This window comes from Aulonocara sp. 'chitande type north' Nkhata Bay, linkage group LG10 (assembly GCF_057382095.1).
Source record: "Aulonocara sp. 'chitande type north' Nkhata Bay isolate Kocher_YH1m ecotype deep benthic linkage group LG10, A_spYH_male_GT1.1, whole genome shotgun sequence".
In the NCBI taxonomy this organism is placed as follows: Eukaryota; Metazoa; Chordata; class Actinopteri; order Cichliformes; family Cichlidae; genus Aulonocara; species Aulonocara sp. 'chitande type north' Nkhata Bay.
This window is the reverse complement of record NC_141353.1, coordinates 10,349,423-10,371,975: the sequence shown is the minus strand read 5'-3', so window position 1 is coordinate 10,371,975 and position 22,553 is coordinate 10,349,423. Positions and strand designations below refer to the sequence as shown.

At 46.1% G+C, this 22,553-nt stretch overlaps 1 protein-coding gene across 4 annotated transcripts; it reads right to left on the bottom strand.

Annotated features, from left to right (window-relative positions):
* Nucleotides 1–140: 140 nt before the first annotated feature.
* LOC147320290 (arrestin red cell) lies at nt 141–22,550 on the bottom strand. Of its 4 annotated transcripts, none has more exons than XM_086308159.1 (17): nt 22,175–22,550; nt 12,971–13,001; nt 11,914–11,974; nt 11,725–11,769; nt 10,718–10,815; nt 10,532–10,630; nt 9,451–9,510; nt 7,185–7,252; nt 6,680–6,815; nt 6,524–6,608; nt 6,366–6,438; nt 6,018–6,155; nt 5,851–5,934; nt 5,040–5,063; nt 4,732–4,808; nt 4,567–4,621; nt 141–4,064 (listed from the first exon to the last, which is right to left on the bottom strand). In XM_086308159.1, exons 1-17 carry the CDS (start codon nt 22,195–22,197, stop codon nt 3,974–3,976), a joined length of 1,248 nt encoding a protein of 415 aa, XP_086164285.1. In that variant the 5' UTR covers nt 22,198–22,550; the 3' UTR covers nt 141–3,973. The 4 variants fall into 4 exon arrangements, with proteins under 4 accessions (XP_086164285.1, XP_086164286.1, XP_086164287.1 ...); XM_086308160.1 differs by having other exon boundaries at nt 141–4,061; nt 22,175–22,545; XM_086308161.1 differs by lacking the exon at nt 5,040–5,063 and having other exon boundaries at nt 22,175–22,543.
* Between the last annotated feature and the right edge of the window lie 3 nt (nt 22,551–22,553).

The window sequence follows — 22,553 nt, the reverse complement described above, 5'->3', positions numbered from 1 at the left end:
GTTGTCTTGCTCCACTTTATTTCGTCGAAATCAGAAATGTGACTACCGGGTGTCTATTCAGAGATATAAATGTGATTGTTTGCCAACAAATAGTTCACAGCTTCATCGTCGGAGATTAAAAAAGCGAAGCAGAGCCTGGGTGTCTGTTAGTTCTTTTTACCTTTAATAAAAAGAAAACTAAAATAAAAATCTCAACATAAAAAATACATGGCGAAACAATAGACTCTTAAATGATTATGAGAATAATCATGGTCGCAATGATGATACAGTAGAATAATAAGAAGTCACCATAATAATAATAATAATAATCAGAAGCATAATAATCATAGATCTATCTGTTCTGGTGTCCGTCCCACCAGCAGAAATCACTTCCTGTTTTATAGACATTATGGTAAGCATCGCACAGGGCCGGGGCGTGGCACTTGTCAAAATATTTTCACACTTAGCAAAGTTACCCCACATATGCACGACAAAATAAGGACAGAATCACAGCTCGTACGATTCACAGCACTGCTTGGAAACAAAATTTCAAACAAAGGAATTCAAATCATGCTCCGAGTCGGCTTCTTCATCTACGTCTTGTTTTAGGGTCGCAGCTGTAACGTTTGACTGAGCTAAGGAAGGAGGGAGGGTGGGAAGGAGGGAAATTTGGCAGTTTTAAAATTGAACAAAACAAAGTTCAAGTTGTGAAACCCCGACAAACAATTTTAGGGAAAAATAAATGTTAACATTCTTCTTCGTTTTCTGAAATAAAACGTCTGCAGTTCTGCGGGGTTTTCGTCCAATGAAAGTGCAGTGCTCGTGTTCATCTGAAATGTTGATCTGTACGGGGATTTGGGGCCAAAAATCATTAACAAAATAACATTAATAATAACGATAATAAAGCCTAGAATAAAAGCAACAGATTTGGAAAGCTGGCGTCTAAAACCTGAAGTCCTTCACATCGTGTCCGAGTTTGGATGGAGGAAAGAAAAGAGATCATTTAAATGGTTTGATGGTCTTGAGAGGGTAAGGCGGGATGTTGGTGAGGTGGATTTAGAACGGAAACACTGGTGCTGATTGGTTCATTTTGGCTGTCATGTTTCTCATGGCACCCTAAAGTTACTTCCTGTAAGTAAATGTGCTTTAAAAACTGTTTAAAAGCTTCCAAAATGAGCTAAGTTTCAAAAGAACGTGAAGAAGAGCAGCATGGCTGCACTTTTGACCACAAGATGAAGCAGAGAGTCAATGTGCAGCTACTTTTAAGCTGCTCCCTGTCCGACCCACCAGCAGAAATCACTTCCTGTTTTGTAGACATTATGGCAAGCATCACACAGACCGGGTACTCGCCAAAACACCTAAATCCAAACTCTGGACCAGATTTGAAATCGAGGTCCAGCAAAGACTCACAGCACTATCGTGGTACTACACAGCACAGCCTTTAGTTTCAGTTCATTTGTCTTCAACACGACTGCCTAGTGGTCTTTTCATGCATGTTTGTTTTGATGCTTTGGTTCATTTTGGACTATTTTAAACAATTTCAGCTTCTCAAGTTTAAACATTTCCTTTGGCATCAACCTTTAAAAAATAGTTTTATGGTTTCATTTTTAGATCATTATGTTTTGTTTCTAAGAGAAAAAAAAAAAGGTCACATACCGAGAATCAATACTGCTCATTACCAGCTCTGCATTTTTATCCTTGGTCTCTACGAGAATCTAGCAAAGCAGCTTTGCGTGATTCAAAGCTCTAAATAATCCTTATCTTGTACTGAGCTCTCACTTCCACTTTAAGACAACTTTCTTCTGATTGGCTGCCTCTGGTCAGAACATGAGATGGTTTCTGTGTCCTGAGATGATCATAATAGGGACATCTGCTCTGTGTGACATCATACAGACTGTGAGTAGGAAAAACAAAAAAACTGAGCATTTGGCTGCAGGATTACGGGTCATTGACCAATTGGCTATCAGAAACTTCAACCATGTTTAATACGAACATTCACAGGAAATAAGTCAAATTTGAACAGGTCAACATTAAAGTGAGTAAGTCTGTTCATTGTCATCAGCATCTTTCAATGTGTCAAACAAAACAATAGTGGGATTTAAGTAATCTGTGTTTGATGGTCTAGAAATAACTGTGAAACTGCCAAATCCCGGACAAACCCCCAAATATTGTATCATCACAGTACAAACTAAACAACAGTAAAGGCCACAGAAATATTTGTTACCAGATTGGAAATAATTCCAGAAAAGAAAATGGTGACAACATTAATTTAAAATGTATCTTTGCAATCTACACAATAAAATAAAGAGAAGCTCTCAAGGATTAGAAATTATAAGAATATGTGGTTGTTTTATTTTATTAAAAAGTTAATATTAATTTTAAAGTTATATTTACTAAGCAAAATATTTAATGGTTTATCCCCTGAAACTAAAATGTAAGACCTGAACTTAATTAGAGAAAAATAACACCACGCAGTGTTTCTAAACTGACACATCCCAGGTTTGCCCAAACGTTTTAAACCAACAATTTTTCTTTTTAAAAAAGCTGAGTTCTTGTCAGTCACCAAGGTTCAAAGATCATCGTGTTGGCAACAGTGAAACATTAAAGGCACAGCACAGCTTCCTGTGATGACTTAACTCTGAGGTGAAGCTTCATACTAACTTCATCTGAATGCTTGTTCAAAGTGAGTTTGGACCAGTGAGTGAAGACAACAAACCAAACAACGAGCACCAGAGTTTCCCTTCAATGAGCTGACAATGGCGAGTTAAACCGGCCGCACTGAGTCTCAGACCGTTTCTATTTTAACAAGCAACAAGAGAAACAGACTTTAGCATCAGTTTTGTTGACTTTAACTGTAAATCTGGAAGTGAAATAAACAGAAACAGATCAAAGAAAGGTAAAAAACCTATCCAGTGACTCGACCTCCAAATCCAGTCCAAAGGAAAAAAAAAAAAAAAAAAAAGATTCCAGTGTGACTAAACTCGAGTGTTCTTTAGTTCCATCAGAGAAAATTTATATCCTGGGTTGTTTTAGTTAAGAGTCGTGACTCTCAGTGATCAGGCCTCCTGTACCATCTCAAATTTATATGCTTTGTTTTTAGCTTCAATTTGTTCGCTGTCACATTGTTGCAATTACACGTCTTCATTCTCTTAACCAACAACAGTATTCAGACAAGTACCAGCTTACTGTTGAGCTTTAACAGGATTAAACCAAAATAAAGAGTTAAATTAGCTCCACTTACGGAGAGGGTGGATAAAGTTTTGGTTGTCGTCTTTTCATGTAATTTCTTAAAAAGCAGGATTGCAAAATGATCTCTGGGATCTGAATGAAGTGTCCGCACTGGAATGTTTTTTTTTAATAATTAAAAAAAGCCGACAGAACATGGCGAACGTTTCTGAACATGGACGACAGTTGGAGCAGGAGGAGAGCGGATGCTGGTGAAATCGAACTTCAGTCGCTTGTAAGACTTCTCTGAGTGTGTGTGTTTGTGTGCACATGTATTTCCTCTCGCTGCAGCCACCGCGAGAAAAACTATCTACAGGATTTACTCGAAGGAAAGCGGCGATCACCACCGAACAATTTTTTTTCCAAATATATATTCTGCTTGTACAGGACGGTGATCGTCGGGAAACATTCAAAAACAAAGCGGACGAACGCTGCTGATTCTTTAGCTTCCTGCTTTCTATCTCAAAGCCCCGCCCACGACAAGCAGCAGAGGTTCCCATCCACAGTGCCAACATCTGTCCTGCAGCTGCTTAACATTTAGAATTTCTAGCAAAAAAGAGAAACAAGAGACAACAGATGGAGAAGACGGCGGAAAAATGGCGGAGGTGGCATGACGAATGGCTGAAGCAAGAGAGGAAGAACACCACCAAGCCCCTCCGAGGCCTCCGACCAAATATACCCTCATCCATCCCTGGGGAATGTGAACAGTGTGTGAGTGTGTGTGTGTGTTGTGGTTTTGAAGCGAGCATATGAAGGGGTTGGCGAGCTCCTAGCAGTCCTCGTCCTTGTCGTCCACAACACCTTTGAGCCGGAGGCGGGCGAAGTCCTCAAAGACGAAGTCGTCGTCCTGCGAGATGCTGCTTGAAGGATGAAAAGGACGAGTTTTATTGTGAAAGGTTCCATACAGCCCTGTTTGAATCCAGCACCAACAGCACGTCACATGTGTGAACTGAGCATCTGTGAAGTTTTCCACCTCACGCCGGGTTTGTGAATCTGCCGCTGCTGCAAACGGCTGCAGATGTTTCTGCTGTCATTTCCTGAAACAGACGGTAGCTCCTAACCCTTCAGCATTAATGATGCGCTCACAGATTCAAGATCCACTCGTCACGTCTCGCAGCTCTCACAGGAGAAACCGTTCACGTCCATGGATTCATTTTACAGACGTTTTTTGTTTCCTTAGGATTTTTAAACTTTCGGGTATTGAACACCGACAGCTGCTCCTTGTAAGGGTCAGTCAGTTCCACGTTATGGCGTGCTGTAGTTCACACATGCTCAGTTTAATCAGTGACGTTATGTTAGTGCTGGTTGCCATGGTTTCTGTTTGTATGTAAAATAAAACTCAGCAGAAGTCTGGAAACTCACTTTGTTTCAAACTCTATCAAATTGGTGTCGATGGGCGGGTCAGTTTCTGGCACAGCTGAAACACACACACAAGCATGTCACGCTGCCGTTTCCATGGAAACTGATGCTCAGTGCCATGGTGAATCCGCATACGAGGATTCACCATACGAGGCTGCAGAGACTCACCTGACTGCGGGCGGGACGCCGGCGGCTCCGGAGGTTTAGGATGCATTAAGATGAAGGGCAGCTCCACCGACACGTCCCTGGAAAATAGGAAGCACAGCGTCATTGCAGCAAACCCCGCCTCCTTCCTTTTTCCAACAGGTTAAAAATGTCCTGATAAATCTGCCCGTTAAAGCCCCACAGCTGATAATTAACTCACTTCAGAGCAAACTGACTACTGAGTGACAACAACCACCTAGAAACCCATGTTAACATTAAACACCAGGCTGTGGTTCCCCCACATGAACACTGAGGCTTTCAGTCCCATTTACCTCTCCAATAAGCCTCGCAGCAGCCTGCAGGGAGGGGGGAGGGCACACAGAAGAGGAGGGGGGAGAGGGGGACGGGGCGGAGCCACACAAAACGCCAAAAAACACAGAGAAGGGAGGTGAAATGAAAAGCAGGAGGCGACAGGTTCACAAAAACCTACAGTGGAAGCAAACACAGTGAGGAGCAACGACAGCAACGAGCCAACAGGGTGGAGCAGGAAGCAGGAAGTGGAGGCCGAGCTGCACCTGCAGCTCTTTCTGAATAAAACACCCGAAAAATGAGAAAATCGTCTTTAAACCAACTGTGAAAAAAAAAATGAAGAGCTGCTCAATTTAGCACCACCTCCAGCCGCCCTCAGTAAATATCACAAGTCATGTGACTTTAAAGTCCAATGGCGAGACAGACGGTAGATAAAGGACTACGGTCCTAGACAGATGCTGAGGACTCATTAAACTCTCACAGGCTTTTATTGTGAAAGGATGACTTTGTAAAGCCTCCCTCAGCTGACTGGAGTCTGAGCTCAAGCTCTGGCCGTGTTTAAGCTTCAAACTGATTCACGTGGTTTTTGTACGTCTTTAAGTCAAATATGATCCCGAGACTCGCTTCACACGTGTGGCGTTTCCATGTAAACGTGGACAAACGCCAGACCGTTGCGTAGGAAACGTTCAGGTGCAGCTCGGCCTCAGGCGTTTCACTGAGTGACGTCTGGAAGATAAAAACACCTCCAAACTTCACTGATGACAGCTACAGGAAACAGTGAGCTGGAGAGGACAGGAAGTGATGTCAGCAGAGTGTGTGTGTGTGTTGCTGTACCCTCCACGGGACACCACCAGCTTGACTTTGACTCTGTAGGACACCAGGATCCCCAGGACCTCCTTGTTGGTGACGTCCTTCACACTGAAACACACACGGAGCACTGTGGTCACATGACCATGCAAACACACACCTGTGTGTTACACCTGTGTGTGTTTGTGTTTTACATGGTGGATGAGGCCAGGTTGGTGTCTTCATGTTTGAGCTTCCCGTCCAGAGCGAGTCCTCTCTTCTCTCTGTTCTTGTCCAGTGTCGGGGTCAGAGTGTACACCTTGCAGAAGGTGGAGCTGGACGACACCTGGTCGCTGTGGAGACCAGACGCTGCTGTCAGGCAAACCGTTCAGGTAAACCCCGCCCCTCCACCAATCTCATTAAACAGGTGTGAACATCAATGACCTTTTGTCACTGGTTTTAAACCAGCTCAGATTGGTTAGCCTGGTTAACTCTATCACATTTTCATTCATTAACATTGGTTTAAACCAGTTACACCAGCATGCAGGGACAGGGACACTTACTCTGCCTCCAGCTGAGCCACGGGACATTTATACTGGGCAGTGCTGAACAGGCAGATGTCTGCGTACTGACGCACTGCGGAAGACAAACAGAGGAGGTGTGACTGTGATAACAGGACGGCGTGCAGAGAAGCGCAGAAAAAGAGTTGAGAGATGCGTACCGGAGATCTTCACCCTCTTGACGGTCTTGGTGGAGTTGTTGGTGACGTGGACGTTGACGCTGATGGGCTCGCCGTGATAATACAGCTACACACAGAACACCATTATTAGCATAAAAACAAAGGACTGGTTTGTGGGTATCGGGGCTGTTTGCGCACCTCTTTGTCCAGAGATGCCTCCAGGTGCAGGGACCTGTCGGACATCAGGAAGCTGCGGGTGGTCTCCACCATCGGCTGAGGACCAGGCTTCTCCGGAGCGTACTGAACCTTCCTGATCACCAGACGCACCGAGTTCCTGCACACAGCACAGGCTTCAGCACGGTGATTCCTCTAGCGTTCACTGGAGGCTGGCTCACAGTATGACACACAGAAGAGCCTCTCTTGTCCTAAAGTAAACACTGAGTCTGACATTTTACTGCCTCTGGTAGATTACTGTACTGTGAGTCTACAAAATAAAAGCCCCGCACAGAGCCTGCTGGGGTACAGGCTGGCTTTGGACTGCAATGAAACACAGCAAAAGCTTTAAAGTGGACCTTTTATTTCCTGTTCCACTGGTGGGTGTTCATGTTTACACGACCAAAGTTAATCCCCACTCAGTTATTTCTACTCTGGGTTTGAACTCCACGCAGCTCCTGAGTGAAGCTTCCCGCAGGTCTGAACTCACCTCTTGTGAATCTTCTCTTCCATTGACTTGGCACAGAAAGCTCTGATCTCAAAGTCAACACCACAGGCCTGCAGGAAGAGGAGAGAGGACAGCTCAGCGCCACCGTGTTTATAAAAACGCCTCAACTGTGCTGACGCGCTGCGAGCGCAGCCCTGCTTTTTCCCGTTTTATAAACACACCGTCTCTCTCTCTCTCTCCGCTATGAGCGACGCTGGAACAGCTTCAGCTAAAAATCAACGGCGTGTTTATCGGCCTGTCTGAGGCGGTCGTTACGGTAAATCGTAGCCTGTCAGCGACGCTCCTCACAGATAACCGACTCATCTGACTCCCCGTTTAAAACCAAACATGTCAACGCTGGAAGAAGCTCCTGAACGTCAGGCTGTTAATCAGGAATAAAATAGGTTTCAGGAGCCAAAATGTGTGAGAAAGAAAAGGTCTGCACGTCTTCAGGCCTGAAGGACACGCTGCACATCAGAATGCTGCATTTGCAGAAAGAAAAAAGGCAGTGATGGGAACTGTTCCCTCACTGACAGGAAACAAGTTGTTTAGTTGACCGAGCGCTCAGATCCACTGCTCCGCTGTTTCAGGGCCTGATCGGGGAAACATCAGCCGACGCAGAAAATCAACAACTAAAAGCCAGGAAGTCTGCAGACGCACGCAAACTCGGCGACGCTTCAGAGTCGAACACGCAGCTGCAGGACAGAGGAGGGTTTGAACATTCATCTTTGTACAAGCTGAAGTAACCTGAGCGGAGGAGAGCTCAGCCTCACACCTGTCTCACATTCAGGTTCTTAATCTCACGACAGTAAAAGGCTGCATCATCATCTCGTGCTGCAGGTGGCTCCACCTGTCAGCTGCAAAGGTTATGCTGCTGTTATAATAATAAGACACATTATCATCATTATCATTATTATTATTATGGATGTGTGCAACTGGTGGACCAATCACCGCTGTTGTCACTAGTTGTTTAATCTAACTGTTAAAAGTTTCATTGATCCCTGGTGCTGGTAAATTATTGTGTCCTAAATGTTATGCAGTCATCTGCCACCAGATGGCGCTTCATGAATCCTTTCATGTTAGCTTTTGTGAACTCTATTAGAATGAGAGGACAAATCCCAGCAGCAGAAATGAGCTTTCTCCAGAAGGTGGACGGGCTGTGAGTGGAGCTGCTACTCTTGCACATCAACAGCAGCCAGCTAAGGCTGTCGCCTGGGTCACGTGTTCCCACTGGGCATGTCCTACTGGGAGGAGGCTCGGCGTAGACCTGGGCACGCTGGCCTGGAACACCTCGACGTTTCCTCGGATAAGCTGGAGGAAGTGGAGGGAGGAAGGTCTGGGCTTTCCCACTTCAAAAGAAGTAGAAGAAGCAGAAGAAGAAAAAAAATGTCGGGACGATTTATGATTTTGATAAATGCCGAACAGCGTGGACCACTCAATGCACTGTTCTCCCTCAGCTGTGACTTAAAATCTGAGTGTTTTAGTTTCAGACTAGTTGGTTAGTCTGATTGTTTTTTCCTCGTTTTGGAAATAAGAATTGAGTTGCCAGGTTTTATAATTCAGTTTAAATTCCATCAAGTCTTTAAAGGAACCTGATCTAATAAACCAGACTGTGGGGTTTAAATCTGACTGCTGTTAAACGTCTTTAAAATCTATTTAAACCTCCTCTGAACGTGACGTTGGACATCCACCCGTCTGCTGACCTGCTGTGGAGGAACCAGATGGGTGCAGCAGTTACTGGTTGTGCCGATGTAGCGTACTGGGACGTGCGTGGCTCTGCTCCGACCCTGTGGGCGTGAGCATTGTCCTGCTGAAACAGCTGCAGGGTGGGGCGCTGAATGCAACGTGAACAGGGCGGAGACCCTCCGTCAGACTTCCACAGGGAACAATCAGATCAGAGATGGTGCTCCAGCTCTGAGATCATTTACTGGACCTGAAAACTTCTCGTCCTTCAGTTTCAGACTGAACTCATCGTTAAAGCACCGAGTTAACGATCAGAAGCAGGAGGCGGTGCTTTCAGCTGCTCCCTGAACTCGCAGCGGTCGCCACAGCGGATGAATGGCACAGATTTTCCACCGGATGCCCTTCCTGACGTAACCCTCACATTTACTATGTGACCCCCTGAGGCCGGCCTGTAAATCCCCTCGGGCAGGCGGGTTTGGGTGGACCCAGACAGAGATTTATATTTCAAACTGAGGCGTGACGTTTGGGAACAGCTAATTTACGACATCCGTGCTCTGCCGTTTCACAGCTGGGGGGGTTCGGTTACCTTGCCGGTGTCCTCGGGTCCGGGCTGTAGAGTGACTGAACAGGGGAGATTCTGAGGAATCTGGAAAACAAGAAGAAGAACGAGAACGTCAGAATCACAGTTTGTTCATTCGTTGTTTCCACACCACAAACTCAGAGCCCGTTTTTATGAAGCTTCCCACAGAGCGCCGACCTTTAAACTCCCAGCAGCCCTGGCTCAGCTCGACTCTCGTAAAGAATCCGAGGCTCCCATAAAGCTCAGATATTTTCTCAGACGTGCTTTATCGAGTAAAATAATCTGTGCACATTAAGAGTAAACGCCACAGTTTGAGAGCTGCAGGACGTCCTCCCTCATAAATGCCCTGCTGAGGAGGTGTGATGACCCCTTTCAACCAAAAAGTTCCAGGAAGGTAAAAAAGTGCAATTAAATTTCCACCGTATGTGAAGGAGGAGGAAGCCAGAACAAATGAGTGTAATGAGCGACTTCCTGAGTTCCTCAAAGGGTTCTTGATCTTACAGGGAACTGCGCTCCGATGGAAACGCCCTTCAGTGTGTCACTTCTAGTCTAACAGGAAGTCAAAGTCTTCCTCATTTGCATCTCCTTGTTTATTTCAGGAAGCTGGCGATCAGCAAACATCACGAGACACGTCTGACGCTCGTCCTGATATTGACGCCGGGCTGAAGCAGCCCGAGGAAAGAGCCGACAGACGAGGTCAGCGGGCTATAAATGATCTGCTTTTTCAGGCCACAGCAGACGGCGTTCAGACACTAATGGATGCTGGGTAAACACAGGCTAATGAACTGATGGCAAAGATCAATATGCTCATCTTTAAATGTTTACATCGAGGCCCTGAGCTCCCACCTGGTTAAACAGCTCCGTTCTTCTTCTTACATATTTTATACATCTTGCACACGTGCGGTGCAGAAAGGTTCGATAGTGCGCCGTGCAGCTGCAGTTCCTCTAATCACCAGCAGGGGCTCCAGCAGTGAGTCAGTGCCCACAGACTCACATGGAGCGCATTTCACTTCAAACACCATATAAAGACGTGGCGTCTTCACCACGAGCTCCACACACGGAGCCCTGAGGAGGAGCAGTGACTCACGGTGAAGTAGAAGGGGTGTGCGTGCTGGCCGAGCTTCTTCAGCAGCCTCTCCTGCAGCCGGCTGTTGGGTTTCCGCTCCTCGGGCACCGGAGGGAAGGCCTGACGCCGAGAGAGAGACGACAGTGAGAACGTCCGACCTTTAAAAGTACTCAACTGTCTGCTCAGGCGCAGGCTGATGAAGCTCACCTGGAAGGTGGAGATGTACAGATCCTTCCGGAAGGATAGACCGAGCACGTCCAGGTCCTCGCGTCCATATCGAAACGCACAGGTCAGCGTGACGAAGACTGTGGGGAGGAAGAAGAGGCTGTTTGCAGTTTAAATGAGTCATTCATTAAAATCAGGTTTAATTCAACAATAAAACATTAAAACTGTTAAAAATCATCGACACAGCAAAACAGCGTCGTTACAGAAGAGGTGAAGTGGACCTTTGCTGCTCTGCATGAGCCACACTTCAAAATAACCTTACAGCTCATGCCGAACATGACAGAGATGAAGCTCCTCCCCCTTTGAGGCATCATGCTTTTGATTGGCTGCCCTTTGCAACTGAACAACAGGACTTCTGACATCTCACTGTGACATCACGCAGGTCCACGAGTGTAAGAGACTGTGATAAACTGGTTGTTTATAGCTCACAGCGATTATCTGCACAGCACAAACTGCCAGCAGTGGAAAAGCAGACGCAGGATAAGAGCTGAGCTGCGTTCTGGGTTTTGTTGGGTGATGTTTGTGTAGCAACATTAAAAACAACGTCCAGGCAAACAGTAATTTACCTGTTTTTCCAACTATTGACACACAGTCAGAGGTCCAGAAACTGCTTATTATGTAAACAAAGGTCATTCTGCCTGTTTTGTATTCAACGTTTCTGAAACAGTTGTTTAACAGTAAACAGACAAAAATGAGACGTTTGTGTCCTTAATAAATGAACGTGCTGAGAAATAAACAGGAAGTCGTTAATCAAAGGCTTCAGCTCTGCACAGAAAGGTCAGCAGGAAGTTGATGAAACAACACGAGCGCAAGGCTTTTACTCTCGTTTATTTACACACGGCAACAAGTCAAAGTCGCTGCACAGTTGGCTTCAGCACACTCTGCCACATGATTGGCTGATGAGACATTTGCTTTATAGACTTAACGTTTAGATCTTGCAGTGAAGTCTCAGTGTGTTCCTGTACATGTGTGCAGGTGTTCTCGCCTACCTTTCCTGTCCTTCAGGTACTCTGGGTCGACCAGGATCACGCCATCTGTTGGCAGGAAGGAAGACAAACAGTCACGAAGGTCACCGGTTTACCTGATCAGGATCTCTGACTCCTGTAAATACAGGACTGCACCACAGCAGCCGTGCTCCCTAAAAACTCCAAAACAAACACAAACGAGTCCAGACTCACCGACTGGGTCCACGTGGTCCAGGTGGTCCACAAAGTCTCGCTTTCCCAAGTAAACCGTCAACTGCACAGACCAATCACAGGATTAGTTTATTTAATCCAGATGTGTGATCACAACAGCTCAGTGAAAACTGGATAAATCCTACTGGAATAACTTTGACCTCTTCCTGGTCCCCACACAAAGCTCACCAGCTCTGTGCACACGTTTGCAGACGATGTGCTGTTAATAACTTATTTACAAACTGCTGCTCTCTGTATTGTTTCCAAGTACAACAATGGAAGGTTTTTGGTTTGGAGTACAAAGGCGGTCACTGGCTACAGCATCCAACCTTCCAGAGAGCTGCTGCAGGACGTTGTAAAAACACCTCACACAGGTGGAGACCAGTGTCAGGTTAACTTCCAGGTTATTTCTCGACCAACCTGGAAGTTAGCGACCCCTAAGCCAGAAGTCCGGGAGAAGGGACGCTCTCTAATCGAAGTCCTAAAAGAACAGAATCTGCTAACAGCATGCAGCGTGTGAGCTCATGTTAAACTTCCCCATCGACAGGAAGTTTAAAAAAGAAAAATGTAACTATATCAAAGGAGTAAAGCAGGATCTGCCCGAGTGTTTAACCACACTGAACCACAACCTTCTGACAGGGAGTGAATTTAGAGGCAACAGTAAAGGAACGACTGCATAACACTGAATATTAATCTTTATCTCGACTCTCTTCTTAACAAATGTTTAAACTAAAACTGGATGAACTGGTCACACTGGTGACGTCCCAGTTTACTACCTGACTTCACTGTGGAGCTGCTCTGCCTGCTTCATCTTTGTCACATAATGAGTGCTTTGCGTCGCTCCCTTTGGCAGCTCGTTTTTCTGCCCTTACGTCTGTATATCTGCTTTTAATCGCCCTGATTCTATGATTGTGGTTTTTACTCTGGTGTTTGAGTGAAATGCTGCGATCTGAAGGGTCAGTATGAACAAAGCTTCATGTTTTAGGTGGCAGAGGGAGAAGAGTGCTTTCTACTGCTTCCTCACAGTGTCAGATGTTGCAGAACAAACTCGTGGACTCACCTTACAGTTGGGGCTCGACTTCTTGAAAACTCTGAGAGGTTTGGGAAGAGGAGACAGAGAGGAGGAAAGAAAGAGAAGGTTAGCTCGTTTTTTCTGGCTGAACCCTGTCGCTAAACGAAGAGCGCTGCGGTCGATTCAAACAGGTTTTCAGACCCGCTGCAGCTCATCGAGAGCGTGTGGGTGAGACAATTCTGTGAAAAATAACCCGAGGAAGTGTGGCAGCTTCCTGCTGTGTCGAAATAAACAGTGGCCTTGTTTGAAACCGATGGTTGGGGGTGGGGGGGAAGTGGTTTTGATGAAAAACAGTGTACATGACCTAGGGTTATTATGGGATGTCACCGCACTGCTTTAAGAGGGAAACAGGTGGATGTTAACCAACACGATCACTTAAACTACTCGAGTCCAAGTCTGCGCGATGCCACTGAAACTTTTACAAACCTTTGAACCACCAGAAACACGCCGCAGGATCTCAACAATCATTACAAGAACAGCTGAACACACCGACACCAGGACTGAGTCTAGACCTGAGCCGCAGCTGAAAGAGTGAGGCTTTAGCGTGGCTGCAGTTTCACTGCCAAAACACAAGGTGGCAGCGGACTGCCCATTTCCTAACTGATATTAAAAAGTGGTGGAAGAGAGAAGAGAAGCATCGAAGAAAAACTAATCTCCCAAAACCGGTCCCAGGCGCAGCTTGGACCCACGATCTTGATGTCAATAAACCAAAGTAAACTTCGGCCCCTCTTCGATCAGCGCCGCCCCGGATCACTTGCAGTCCAGCACTACTGGGTGTGTCTGGTTGTCGTCACAGCTTTGCCGGGTTTCAAAGATGGCGGTTTTGATTTTGGTGAACCTGATGCTCACTGAGTGATGCTACTTGCCAGGCATGCAGTCTGATGACATCACATTTTACCACCTGCTCAGATCGCTAAAAAAGTAGCTGGTACTACGACCTAATGGAAAACCCTGAAAGGTGTGGCGAACCGCGGCTTTTCTGACAATAACCTGCAGAGAGAGCACAGATGGACTAAACCTTCAGTTTGTGACCGCGGTCTTCGTTCTGCTCTGCAAACACAAACCGCAGCAGGACCAAAGTTTAACCTCGGACAATGACGGAAGTGCCAAAAGCATCCTGCTCACAGTGATGAAGCTCCACCCACTCTGGTGTCCTCCCACAGTGCAAACCAGAAATGCCACATCCCGTGTGTTACGCTGCTTTTCACGCTGCTGAATTTTATCAGTCAGCTGGAAAAGGACGCCGCTGCAGTTCCTTTAATGTCCACTTGAGGCTTCAGAACTCAGTCAAGGTCTTAAAATCTCTAACTTTTCATTTTCTTCATCATAACAACTGCAGCTAAATGTTTTTAGAACTCATCAATTTGAACTGCATCCAGTTTGGAAATTAGGGGCGTGGCCTCTGTGGCTGACAGCAGATGGCCGTTTGGAGTCTTTTCAGTCAAGTGATGTGATGAAAAACCACCACAGGTGCCAACACACCTTGAAAAGCTGAACTCATTTTAAGGCCTGAAAACCAAACATGCCCACAGTTCAGCAGCTGTGTGAGGAAGCACCGAGGCTCTCAGCATCTGTATGAAGCCGTCACTTCCTCCAGGCCCTCGCCGCCTCAGACATCATCCTCTGCCAGGACGAGGCGCTGCTGTCCTGCTTCACAGTAGCTCCTGCTTCCTGTCACAGCCGCTGATGCTTTCCACACTCGGGTTAAATTTAGATCACTTCAAAGCATGAATTAAAACTGATTTACAGGTTTCTGCGGCTCCGATTTTTGGCGCTCGAGGCTTATTTACGACTGTGGTGTTTTTTAATCTGCAGCTTTGAATCCAGAAAGAACAAAAACACGTCGTAATGAGCTGCAGATATGAACCGCACGCACAGCTCAGCTCCACGCCTCTTCAGGCCACGCCGTTCCAGATCTGCTTCCCAATTAGGGCCGATAACAGCAATCGTTTTCTTTATCGATTACCCTCAAACACCACAGCAGAGGATGGTCACAGCTTCTCGAAGCCAGAGGCGACTGATGTCAGACTAATAATCCAGAAACTGTTTTATTTAACAGAGTTGAAGAAAGCGTTTAAAATGTTACCATATATGAATAAATTAGAGTCACTGTGGTCATTTTGCTCATTCATGCACAGAAAGTTACCCCAGGTCAGAGACATCAGCTGTTTCTGCTTTTATTTTCACTTACTGACATTTTACAAGAGCGAGATTCACTAATTGAGACTGTTTACTAATCGTAGTAACTAACCTGGTATTTACACAAACCTGCTGAAAACAAAGCTCGACTGCTCAGAACAAAACGCTCCAAGTGACTTTTTAGGCCAGAATCAACTAATTATTCTACACTTCAAACAGGAAACAGGTGGAACCAAGGCAGGCGCCGCGGTGCAGCGGTTCACACGTCCACCTGTGTCGGCACCTCTGCACATCCAGCCCAAAGAAATCTCATTTAATTTTCAGGAACGATGACTCGACGAGACGCAAACGCTGCAAAGGAGGAAGGGGGCAGACATGGCAGGGTGTGAGGACTATAATGGGCCTGCGTCCGCTCACGTGTTTCCTGCTCCCGTTGGTGAATGTTGGTGGCCACAGTCCCCAATAATGAGGTCAGTGTGTAGAAGTGGTCCCAGGAAAGCACAACAAAAAAAGACTCAAGTGTGTGTTTGTTGCTGCTGCACACACGACTGTTTAAAGACACGGATGGTGTTTGGACTGCTGACGAGTCTAAATTGTCACTTCTGCCCATATTCGTCTGCTGCTTCTTACTAATAAAGTTATTTGGTTCAGTGAGGCTTCAGATATGAAATAAATGAATACATTTTGTTTCCTTTCAGGAGCATTTTTGTGACTTCACCGTCAGAAAACAAACTAAAAGCAGGAGGAACAAGCTGGAGCTAAGTGGGTCACCCTCCATCCCAATTATCTGAGAGCACGTTTTCCAAACTTTGTGCCAATACCAGTTATCAGCACCTTGCAGAGAGGCCCACAGGGCTGCCAGATCACACCACAATGATGGCAGCAGCCTGCCAGCGCCTCTCAAACCATTACAAATCACAGCAGCACGGCTGGAGCTCATCGACTTATTTTAGCTGCTGCTAATTTCAGCTCGCTGCCTTTACCTTTAATTCCACCTTAAACTCTGAGTTTGTGTGTCAGCTGAACCACACAGTGGACCTCTGGGACCACGGCTCCTTTTAGCGTCATGGCCGCTCATTGCTCGCCCATCAGCTGGTTACTGCGGGCTGCTGTAAGAATTGGATAACTTGTAAGACCCTGCATCATTCTTTCTTCTAATTGGTCAGCTTCTGGAAGCCTGCTGAGGAGCAGACGGTGGGCTTGTGGTTGGAGTGTGTTATGGACCAGTATTTTAACTCTGAGCTCTGCAGGCAGAGAAACTAGGAGGAGAAACTCGCTCGAGTCCTCGCAGGATGAAGTCGTAAACGTCCCTGTGAGCTGCTAACCTTAACGAACAGCAGGCCTGCTTTGTTCTCGACTCCAACGTTAAATCTGAGGTGATGAAGGGCCCTGCTGCGCAGATATAAACACGCCTCGTCCTGAAATGCTTCCTGGACTGACGAAGTTACAGCGACAGTGTTTGTGTCCAGGCTGAGCAGAAACACTCGTCCATCATGGAGTCCAGCTGTAGTGCTTCAGCTGAGCGTCGCTGCAGCTCCTGCGATTCATTCAGCGATCGCTGCATTTTTATTCTGTGGTCTTTATAATTTAGGCACCTTCATATTATTTTTATTATTTTTGCAGTCAGTGGGTAGAAATGGTTACATTCTGGAGGACATGTTGGTTTCATGTTAAACTGCTGGTTCTTATTGTGGCTGAACGAGGTAAAGGGAACCTCTGTGGCTCGTTTCCACGTTTTTATTCTGGGACTGCACCAGAGCAGTTTTACATGAGTCACAGTTCAGAAATAATCCTTCCTCTTTACTCTGAGCCTGCTGCAGTCCCTTTAGTTCACCCTCCAACAAGCTTTCATCTGACTGGTTAACTTCTGGAAGTCAGCTGAGGGGCAAACAACCCCCTTCATCCTGGCTCCAAGCATAAACAGATGCTTTGGACAGTGGGTGGGGCTTCTGTGCTTCTCTGTGACTTCATACAGATCCCAGAGTAGAAAAAAAAACAAGCGGTGTTTAGCGTGCTGCAGACACCGAGCTCATGTTTAATATGAACAGGAAATTTAAAAACAGCTCACTTTTGGTGTGATTAATAAACCAGGAGGATGACGCACTAATGAGTAGGTTAAAATGAATACACGCAGATGTTTCAGCAAAGCTTCAAACCCATGAGTGAGACTTAGTGTGGCCCCAAAACTCAAATATTCTCATTTGTATTTGTGTCAGAAACAGAGAGAAGCAGCAGCGGATGATACGACCACGTGAGGCTGAAGCTGGCGTCGAGGGAAAGAGATCCCGTAAACAGGAGAGCGTCGCAGCGAGCGCTTCCACCTGCAGGGGGGAGGTCTGCAGGGACGGCGCTCGCTCAGACAAACAGCTGACGTGAAGCTTCATGTCTGAACATGAACTGTTGCCATGTGACAACGGGATCGTGTTACCCAGCTGCTGGTGTTAAAAACATTTCAGATGATTTGAAGAGTCTGAGTGCAGATTTTCTCTTCTTAATTGTTTGTAACCAGAGAACACTCGGAGCTTCAGCTGCTGAAACGGGAGAGCGATGGGCTTAGAACGGCTCCATGCACCAATCTGAGAGCTGGGAGTCTGCAGCCATAAACCCTACATCTTCATCTGATGATCTGCAGCATGGTGCAGCATCATGCTGGAGAAGGCTCAGCATCACCAGAGAGCTCCTGGGAGGGGAAAGGACTGCAAACCAAAATTGAGCAGCTTTAAAAAGCTCCAAACGACACAAATTCAAATTCATGCTCCATGAATGACTGTTTTTTAAATCACGAGCGTGACCACAGCCGCTGCAGTACCTGTACAAGCAGGTGGAGGACAGGAAGCAGGTCGGACCGCAACACGAGGAAACCAGGTTTCCTCTCGGTCACAGTTCAGTGAGCGGCGGCGTCTCGTGCTGTTTATTAGCCAAACACTCAGAGCGGCAGGAGCGTGATGCTCGCTGCGTTTCACACTCTGACAAAATTTCCTCATGTTTGCCGGACGCCACCGTCGCTGCACTTCCTCTGCAGCGCCTGCCGCCCACAGACACTCGCGTTTCAGGGCCGCCTGCCTTCACATGCATGCCAGCCTCAGTTACACCTTCCTCTGGATTTACACCCAACAAACACAGTTTAGTGGCAGCAGAAATAATCCCAGGAACAAAGCGCACGAGCAGGCTCTTATTGTGGCAGTTCAGCCCGCCCTTCCTGTCAGGCCGATGCCTTCAGCTGAGTCTGTAACGATGAAGCTGCAGATAAGCAGGACTGGTCTGACCACCGGAGCAACGAAACAGGGTGAAAGTTAAATTTTAAACTCTGCAGCTGAGCGAGGAACCAGGAAGTTATTCTGCAAGACTCAAACTAGACGTTCATCTCCAGGCTGTTTTCTTCCTCTTTCAAACTGCTGATTCAGATTAAATGACTAAACTGTGGGCGGTTTTGCAACTGTTTTCATTAGTAATCAGCCAATTAGTCGAACAACTGCTCCTAGAAAAACTAAAATTAGTGCAGAATGAGGGGAGAAAAGTGATGAAAGGGAGGGATTTCTGCGGCTGGTATTAAACTACAGACCTGTAACTGAGCTTCAGACACAAACGCCAACACAACAAACCGTCTGTGTCATTTTCTGAGAGTCAGATTTGACGTTTTTGTCAAAAACTATTCAACAATAAAGTGAATATCTGAGCTTTGTGTTGAGGATTATTTTCCTTTAAATGTCCTGATCCAGCATCAGTTGCTCCTGTTACACCAGCAGGAAAAAGTACTGCAGTATCTGCTGTTTCCATCCCCTCAGCGCTCAATCAGCTCTGCAGCTAACAGTTATTTTTATCACCAAATTCACGTTTATGTGACATAAGAATCATTTTATTGTTTATAAAATGAATTAAAAATGTATAATTTGGACACTTTATGGAGCCACTAAGGCCTGAAACAGTCACAGCTTATTTTTCTTCATTGCTTCTAAAAAAAACACAAAACTTCTATTCTGATTAATCTGAAATCGATCAGCGTCGCTCCAATGTTGGAGCTTCAGGCCGCAGGAAGTCCCTCAAAATGAATAAATAAATATTGCAATTATGTCTCCCATTAAATATTTACGCCTGGAGAACGAAGCGGAGCTTTAAAAAGCCACATGGGATGTAAGCATTAAAGCTATTCTTCATTTCCTGATATTTCTGATCAGCTTTTATCATTGGCAGGTCAAAAATGGACTTTTTGCGGCTTTTTGGTCCTTTTTAACATTTACCCTGAAAAAACCCGACGTTAGAAACATTCGTGTATTTAGCGGCGCTCTGAACGAACCAACTTTGAGGTCACATGTTAAAGCTTCATACAGGCCATCGAGTCGGACTCTTCCTCTGCCTTTGAGCACAGTCTGACGCCCTGAGTAAGAAACCTGCGGTCGTGTATATATTAGTTGGTTTTGAATTCGATTTCTGGGCGTGTGAACATCTCCAGCCGATGTACGACATTTCACACCTGGTCGGTGTTTCGTACGTTTGTACAAATTAAAAGCAGGATGAAGAACAGGAAGTGCATCACTGTTTGTTTCCAGCTAAAAATAACACAACCAGTTTTGTTTTTTTTCAAAAAGAAATGATTTGCTTGCATTTGCATGCAGAGCAAATACACACTGCTACTTTCATCTGTGTCTGCAGCATGAAGAGGGTCAGGCCTGGGTCAGCCATTTTTGATAGTAATAAAAACAACAACCAGACATGAATAATAATAATTAGACGTTTGAGCTGTGACAATAATTCCAGACATCTAAACTTCACGTTGAGCACAAAAACAGCTGCAGCTTTGAGAGCACGCCAACCTGTTTACACGAAAAATGTGGCAACAAGGGACAAAGTCAGCACCAGACTCCTCTTACAAAACCAGCGACTCTTACATGAAAACAGGGTCGAGTTTATGCAACGCACCATTTCCGATATGACTAAATACATTAGGAACAGCAAAGTCATGCAGCAGCAAGAACTAAGCAGCTGAGCGAGCTGTAAACAAGCAGCTCACGTGTTTTGTGACATAAAATTGCTGTTTTTGTGAATGAGTCTGGTAAAGCGTGACGGCTTCACGTCCTTGACACAGGTGTTGAAGATGATCTCAATACAACAGCCAATTAAAACGGATTCTTTTAGCTGTGCAACACCTGACACGGTAAACAACTGGAAGCAAAGCGTGAAATAACAGTTTTCCTGAGCCGTGGCCTCTGAAGGAGAGGCCTTTTTGTCTTTAATGTAACACACAGACAAAATATCAGGATGTGATTGGTTCTAGCTGGGCTCGTCGCTACACCTCGCAGCCACACTTACTAATCTAGTCGTACAAGACTCGAGGAGAGAAGCTTCACAGCTGTCAGTACAAAAGGTGAAAGGTCAAAGAGAAAAACTTTCCACTGCTGGCTGGTGTTTTGCAAACAGGCAAAGTGCCACAGAACCACTCGACATGCAGCTTCGATGTATAATCTGTTAACAGCAGCTCGAGCGTGAATGTCAGTGAGAGCCATTTCTTCAACAGCTATGACGTTGGTCTTTCCTCCTGCCCGTTTCCTCTCCTCCCAGTTTTCCACCTGCTTCCTAACAGGAAGTAACTGGCAGGAAAGAAAGTTAAGTTGCAAGTGGAATGGGCTGGGCTGACTCGCCCCCCCCCAGTTAGAGGAAAATCCATCAAAAACAGCGGCGATGATCAGCATTTTATAGCAAAAAGCTGCTACACATGAGGAAACGGATCGTGTGCATGAAAGCTGTACATCCAACAAACCTTGACCTCACAGAGGAGAAACAGGCAGGATGTGGATGTAAACAGCCTGAAGCAGTCAGCACTTTAATGTCATTTTCAGCAGCTTACATGTGCTGGAGTAAAGGAAAGAGCTGAACCTGACTTTAAAGGCCCTGTATTCCTGCCACATTACAACAGGACGGGGTCTGATGAGCTGCACAAAAACATAACAGTTATTCCTCATCATTAGTCTTATTTTTGTGTGTTGGATTAATGCAGTTAAGCCCTCTGGGTCTCTTCTGTTAATCGGAATCTGCAGAAGAAGAAATAAAGGCGAAAACACGGGAAGGAACGCTGATCCACAGCAGTGCTAACCCAATTAACTGGGGGTGTAAACACACAAGGGAAGGGGGGCATCCTGAGCTTTATAGAAACCACAATCACTTTGTGTCGTTGTGCTGTGCCTACACACCGAGTAGATCGACCCGAAACAGGAACCAGAACTCACAAATGTCCGAAAACGAAACCTCCACCCTCTTTAAAACACATTTACAGCTAACTGGCATGAACCTGCGGTACCAGAAACCCGAAATAAGCCCGTGATGGAGGTAAGCGAACCTAAATAGCCCACCAATACGCTCCTCCGTACCAAATTCCATTCAAAAACACTTCATTTTAACATTTCGCCCCTGGTTAACGAGAATAAACAACACTCTAATATTTCACGTTTCATAAAAGCTGACTGTAAACATTGGAACTGAATCGAACAAGAACAAGCTCCATAATTTAAACAAATCTCGAGTTAAAATGCTGTTTTGCAGGTTACATGTCGATACCGCCCACTAAGGTTTCAGCGGTCTTTTACTGGACAAACACCGTGGGAATTCCTCTCTAAAACACCCAAATGTGGTGTAGAATTACACGAATATGGTGCCGATTTTTTTCCTTTGTGCTAGATTAAGCGGTGGGCATTAACAGTTGATCATTTTTGGTGTGCTTTTCAGTCAAACGGAAACGTTAGCGGGATGTTGAAAATTGACAGATTTCTGAGCGGACGCTGGAACGCCGTCCCTTCCACCACAGCCGCGGATAGCTAACCCCACCCTGCTGTGCTAACTTCGCCTCCTGCAAACGAGGTCATCGCTCTGAGAGCTCCGGACCAGAACCAGAGGGCTCGCTCGCTGGTCTCGGCCCGGGTCTAGCTAATTAAGCGGGTAAATCTCTGATGCTCGAGCTGAGAGGAGAAACTCCTCCGCCTGGGCCACTAGCACGACTGCTAGCGAAGTGCGTGAGAACCGACGCTAACCCGCAGCTAGCCGTTTATAGCCTAGCCGTCCTACCTGGTGCCCGCCTTGTCCCCCATCTCCTCTGCAGGCGGACGGCAGGAAGATCCCAACAAAATGAGGCCGGACTCGTAGGTGTCTTGACTTTAAAACGGAGGCTTTTCTTCAGGCTGTTCCCCTCACATCGGCGCACAGAGAACTAGTTAGTATGGTAATTTGATTTAGCGCCGCCTCGGCTCTCCACTGGCTTCCGCAAAGGCAGCAGCTCCCCCTCCCCTCTGCGTGTTTGTGCGCGCTCTGCTGTCTCTGTGAGGACCCGCTGCGAAATGAAACAGCAGCGGGCTAATCCAGCTGCTTTACAGGCTGACCGAGGGTTTACTGCTACTTCAAGGTCCATTCATAGTTTGGCATAAATGATTCCTAAACTGCGGTGCAG

What these genes read in the sequence shown, in the direction of transcription:
- LOC147320290 (XM_086308159.1), bottom strand. Translation starts at nt 22,197, where the DNA reads ATGGGGGACAAGGCGGGCACCAG. An exon ending in GGGGACAAGGCGGGCACCAG is followed by an intron (nt 13,002 to 22,174) that starts GTAGGACGGCTA and finishes CAAACCTCTCAG; the next exon opens with AGTTTTCAAGAAGTCGAGCC. An exon ending in CACACCCCTTCTACTTCACC is followed by an intron (nt 9,511 to 10,531) that starts GTGAGTCACTGC and finishes CTTGTTTTCCAG; the next exon opens with ATTCCTCAGAATCTCCCCTG.